This window comes from Colobus angolensis, unplaced genomic scaffold (assembly GCF_000951035.1).
Source record: "Colobus angolensis palliatus isolate OR3802 unplaced genomic scaffold, Cang.pa_1.0 Scaffold51, whole genome shotgun sequence".
NCBI lineage: Eukaryota > Metazoa > Chordata > Mammalia > Primates > Cercopithecidae > Colobus > Colobus angolensis.
The window spans coordinates 7,608,827-7,614,826 of NW_012118599.1; the positions used below are offsets into that span (position 1 = coordinate 7,608,827).

The 6,000-nt window shown below is 38.2% G+C and overlaps 1 protein-coding gene across 4 annotated transcripts in view; it reads right to left on the minus strand.

The window, feature by feature from the left end:
• Positions 1-4,788: 4,788 nt before the first annotated feature.
• Positions 4,789-6,000, minus strand: part of CENPQ (centromere protein Q) — a 23,926-nt gene continuing 22,714 nt past the window's right edge. For all 4 annotated transcript variants that reach the window (XM_011960266.1, XM_011960269.1, XM_011960267.1 and 1 more), the window contains one exon: positions 4,789-5,778. In XM_011960266.1, coding sequence (XP_011815656.1) covers positions 5,647-5,778 — 132 coding nt within the window. In that variant the 3' untranslated portion in view covers positions 4,789-5,646. The remainder of the gene's footprint in view (positions 5,779-6,000) is intronic.

Consider the following 6,000-nt stretch of genomic DNA (forward strand, 5'->3'; position numbering starts at 1 on the left):
TTCTTTGTCCAGTTTTAACAACTATTATATCCAATTTTGGATATGGTTGCTAAAGCAACTTCACAGCCCTGAGAAGAACAGAGGCTACTTTAATAAGACAGCAAACCCCTAAGCCAAGAAAAATTGGTTCTATGGTGGCTTGGTTGTGAAGAAACACATTTAGTAACAACTCTAAACCAAAAATGCAAATTAGAAAACAAAAATAGCTCTTTTGACATAATAAAGCCCAAATGAGAAATTAAAATTTCTCTCTGCTTTTACGTTCCTTCTTTCCTTTCTCTCTCTCAAAGCTAAATATTTCTTAACAATGAATGAAACATGAGAGGATTTAGACTTATGTTTAGAAACTAAGCCAATCCGTATAATTCAAATACTAATTTTGACAGGTGCAACTGCATATTTTTGGTAAACACAGAATGCCAAGAAATTCTATCCAACCAAATAAACAAAAGTAAATCCCTTAATTTTTAGGTTCCAGTGCAGGTGGCTCATATTTAAACAAAGCCTGTTTGTTGAACATGTGCCAACTGGGAGTTGGGGAAAATCAAAGGGCTCATATAAAGTAAGAATTTTAAGTGGCTGACATTACACTAAGGTTCTGCAACAAATCTGTAAAGTCCGCCTCTCAAAACAGTTCTACCAATTCACCTTCCTTCAGCACAAGTACTCAGTGCCCATTTTTCAGTATGTTCAGCAATTTTCTTTTAGCTTTTTCCAGTCTTCATCAATTTGATAGGTGAAAACATGTTTTAATTTGCATTTAAATGGTGAAGTTAAGGTTGAACATCTTTCAAATACTTATGGATGTATTCCTTTGAGAACTGCCCATTTTCCTATTTGTATTTAAGCTATTTGTTAATGATATTTTAGAGCTGTTTATTAATAAAAGTTTTCTTTCTTTTATTTATATTGTAGATATTTTCCTGTTTGTGATGCGTTTTTGGCTTGGTTTTGTATTATTTTTATTTTTGTTTTTTGAGATGGAGTCTCACTCTGTTGCCCAGGCTGGAGTGCAGTGGCACGATTTCACCTCACTGCAACCTCTGCTTCCCAGGATCAAGCAATTCTCCTGCCCCAGCCTCTTGAGTAGCTGAGATTAAAGGTGTCCACCATCACGCCCGGCTAATTTTTGTATTTTTAGTAGAGACGGGGTTTCTCACCTTGTTGGCCAGGCTGGTCTCGAACTCCTGACCTCAGGTGATCCACCTGCCTCAGCCTCCCAAAGGGCTTACAGGTGTGAACCACCATGCCCGGCCAGTTTTGTGTTTTTAAAAATCTTATTTCAAAAAGTTCAAAATATTATGTAATAATCTTTCATGGTTTTACTTTTGCTTATATGCATAATAGGGCATTTGCTACCATGACATCCACTGTTCATTTATTTCTTTTTAGCTTCCATTTTTATATTTAACTTTATTTACTGGGAATGTATTTAGGCATAAAGTAAGAATATTAAACATCCTCTCACCCTCCATCATGTAATTAGCCAGTTTTATGAAGACCATTTATTGAATAATACATACTTTTCTGTATTTCATTTGAAATGCTATCTTTATCATGTGCTACATTTTAATACAATATATCCTCTATTCTGAAACTTTTTTTTTTTTTTAAGTTTCTGGCATTGGCATTTATCAGTCACTACAGAAGAGATGCATCATAGTTGGCATGGGCTGTGCATGGGAGAAGTTAGATGGCTGACTGAGGAGGACTGTTATTTGAATTATTGGGACCACATATAGTTAATTTATTTATTTTTTCAGATGGAATCTCACTCTGTCACCCAGCCTGGAGTGTAGTGGCACTATCTGGGCTCACTGCAAACTCTGCCTCCCGGGTTCAAGTGATTCTCCTGCCTCAACCTCCCGATTACAGAAGCCCGCCACTGTGCCTGGCAATTTTGGTATTTTTAGTAGAGACGGGGTTTCACCATGTTGGCCAGGCTGGTCTCGAACTCCTGACCTCAGGTGATCTGCCCGCCTCAGCCTCCCAAAGTGTTGAGATTACAGGCGTTAGCCACGGTGCCCAGCAGTTTAATTTTATTTGGATCTTGCCTTGGGTCTCTTTAGTGTGGCCATAAAGGAATACCTAAGGCTGGGTATTTTATAAAGAAAAGAGATTTATTTGGCTCATGGTTCTGTAGGCTGCACAAAAAGCATGGTGCCAGCATCTGCTTCTGGCCAGGGACTCAGGCTGCTTCTGCTCATGGTGGAATGTGAAGGGGAGCTGGCATTTGCAGATCATGTGGTGAGAGAGAAAACAAGAGAGAGAGAGAAAGAGGTGCTAGGCTTTTTAAGAAGCAGTTCTCATGGGAACCAAGAGAACTTATTTACTCCTGGGAGAATGTCACCAAGCCATTCATGGGGGATCTGTCCCCAAATTTCTCCCATCTGCCCCCCCACCCCCAATATTGGGCATCAAATTTCAACATAAGATTTGGTGGGATGAAAAACAAATCTCATGACTTTCTCACATTGCAAAATACAATTATTCCATCCCCCAAAGTCTTAACTTGTTCCAGCATCAAAAGTCTAAAGTCTCATTTGAGACTCAAGGCAAGTTCCTTACAACTGTGAACCTGTAAAATAAAAAAAAACAAGTTATTTACTTCCAACATACAATGGTAGTACAGACATTCCCATTCCAAAACGGAGGAATAGGCCAAAAGAAAGGGGTAACAGGCCCCATGTGAGTCCCAAACCTATCAGGACAGATATTAAATATTAAAGCTCAAAAATAATCTGCTTTGACTCCATGTCCCGCATCCTAAGAACACTGGTTCAAGGGGTGGGTTCCAGAGCCTCAAGCATCCCCATCCCCATGGCTTTGCTGGGTGCAGCCCATGTAGCTGCTCTCACGGGTTGGAATCTAATACCTGCAGCTCTTCCAGGCTGAGATTGTCAGCTGTTGGTGGCTCTACCATTCTGAGATCTGAGAGTGTTAGTCCTGCTCCATCTGCTCCAGTACGCACTTTTCTAGTAGAGGCTCTCAGCCCCTGTGGCAGGCTTCTGTCTGGGTACCCAGGCTTTCTAATACATCCTCTCAAATGTAAGTGGAAGCTGCCAAGTCTCCACTACTCTTGCATTCTGCATGCTTGCACACTTAACACCACATGGAAGTCCCCAGGGCTTACTGGGTACACCTTCCAGAGCAGCAGCCTGAGGCCTTTTGAGCTGGTGCCACTGGGGTATAGGGAGCAGTATCACCTGCCCCATCAAAAAGTCATTCTTTCATTCTAAACTTCTTAATCTGTGATGGGAAGGGTGGCATCAAAGATTTCTGAAATAGACTTGAGACATTTTTTCCATAGTCTTATTAGCACCTGGCCCCTTTTAGTCATGCTCATCTCTTTAGCAAACTATTGCTCCTGCTTGGCCATACTCTTAGACTCCTCTCCTAAACACAATCTTCTTTCCTTCTCTAACACAAGGCAAGGCTGCACATTTTCCAATTTTCCTCTGGTTTCTACTGTAAGCAGTTAGAAGTAACGATGCAGCAGTCTGAGTACTGCCGGTTAGAAATTTCTTTTCCCAGATACCCTAGGCCGTCTCTTAAATTAAGCCTTCCATAAAGCCCTAGAGCATGGACACAATGCGGACAAGTTCTTTGCTACGGCATAACAAGTGTGACTTTTGCTTCAGTTACGTATAAGTTCATCACTTCCATCTAAGGCTTCCTCAGTATGACCTTTGCTGTCTCTTTTTCTATAAGCATTTTGGTCCACAACTACTTAACCAATCTCTAAGAAGTTCCAAACTTTCCCTTGTCTTCCTGTCTTCTCACTCTTCCAACCTCTGCCTATTACCCAGTTCCAAAGCTACTCCCACATTTTCAGGCATCTTTAGAGCAATGCCTCACTCCTGAATACCAATTTTCTTAATGTTTAGTGTTGCTATAAAGGAATATCGGAGGCTGGGTAATTTATTAATGAAAAGAGATTTGGCTCATGCTTCTGCAGGCTGTACAAGAAGCATGGCATCAGCATCTATGGCACCATGCCATTCATGAGGGATCCACGCCATGATCTAAACAACACCCACTAGGCCCCACCTCCAACACTGGGGATCAAAAAATTTCAACATGACGTTGGTGGGGCCAAACAAACCATAAGCAAATCATAACAGATCTGTAATTAATTCTTAAATTCTTTCCAAAGAGTATACCAAGATGCAGTCTTATTTAAAGAAAATATTGTATATGTTTTGGATTGGATGCTTCCTACCAGATGATACTGTAGATCTCTTAAAGTTAGATTATAAACCCTTCAAAGCTACAAGAGTAGTATGGCCAGTTCACACAGGCTGAAGAACTATATCACTCAGCAACAATGGTAAGTTAAAATTCCAGTTAACTATCCGTTAAACAGATGCCCTGAGAGAAACAGCATATGTAATTCCTCCCTCCCCACCAAAGCTACTATACCATTAGTGTTAAAAATCACTGAGTTAGGGCTCTACTACTCATTCTAAAAACATGAAGCTTCAAGTTTCCACGTGAAAGGTTTTTAAGACATTTTGTAATAACCTTTACTTTTAGTCACTTTGCCAGGTTTTTCTTTGAGATTTTATTTTCCTCCAAAATCTGTTAATAGGCCTTCTTTATCATTATTCCTATGAGGATATTGCTTGTGACCCTTCTCAAGCTGCCCCAGGGTCCTCATGTGTGATCTCCTCAGTACAGTAAAAACCTAACTTGTTTAATTACAGGTGTGTTCCTGGTGGTCTCTGCCTGAAGGATATTAACAGAATTATGGCATCTCCCAAATGAACTGATATTATAGGTTACACAAAAAAGTAATTGCAGTCATTTTATTTTACAGATTAAAAACAAAAAACAAAAAACAAAAAAACCCAAGACAGTATACTGTAGTTAGAAATAATTTTTGATACATTAGGTTATAATTTATTCCCATATATAAGCTTATTATCATGAGAAAAGGTTTATAAAGTTTTTTGGTTTTTTTGTTTTGTTTTGTTTTAATGAAATAAATGTGCTAAGGTTCCTTTTTAATACTTTTTGGGAGTATGTTTTGATGACAGTAGGAAATAAATATTCAATATTAATTCACTAAACAACCAAAGAAGTAAAATTTTGATACTATCTCCAAAGTTAAAGATACCAGGCATATCTTAACTACTTCCCAAAAAAGACTATGGAATTAGGTAAAAGAGTGAAAGCATTTGAGGGTTTTTCAAGTTCCGGATGACCAGACAGAAACTTAATGTAAGCCATTGGCTACAAAATGAATGATAGCAAACGCTTAGGTTTTTATGCACTAGACACTATATGTAAACACTTACTTATCACAGTTCCTGATATGAGCTGTTAATCAATAAATGATCTCCATTCAGGCATTATAAACTATTCGATCCTTAAGGCAATTCCTATTTTGTGGTTCTAAGCAAATACTTATTGATAGAGCAATATAAATGTTAGCTTCCTAGATATGGCAACTGCTAAACACAGTTTTCAGAACTACATTAGATGCTAATGATAGAGCTACAAAGACTAATTTTAAAGTGCGTATCAGGAGATAAGAAATCCTGCAGAAGCCTTAGCCTCTGTACATATAATCATAGGTTAACAGTTTTACAAATTCATGAACATTAAATTAATATGGAACAATCTAAAAAATAAAAAAACTCTTTAAGAGGCATTCAGTTTCTTATAGGCTTCTTCAATGAAGGTTGACATGCTCTTCATATGTGATGAATTATGAAGAATATCCAAGTCCTTTAGAAGAGCATTCTGGTTTGGAATTAGTGCCAAAATTTCTTTCTGTGGGAAAGATAGTATTAAATATAGTTGTTAACATTTTATTATGAGAAATCTCAAATGTATGTTAGAGAGAACAGTTTAAAATAAACCTTAAGTATCTATCACCCAACTTCAATAATTGTCAACTAATGGCCATTCTTCTTTCAAATCTCTCTCCCTCTCCCCATCCTGCTCCTTTCACCACTGGTAAATGATTGAGAGGATTTTTTTTTTTTTTTTTTT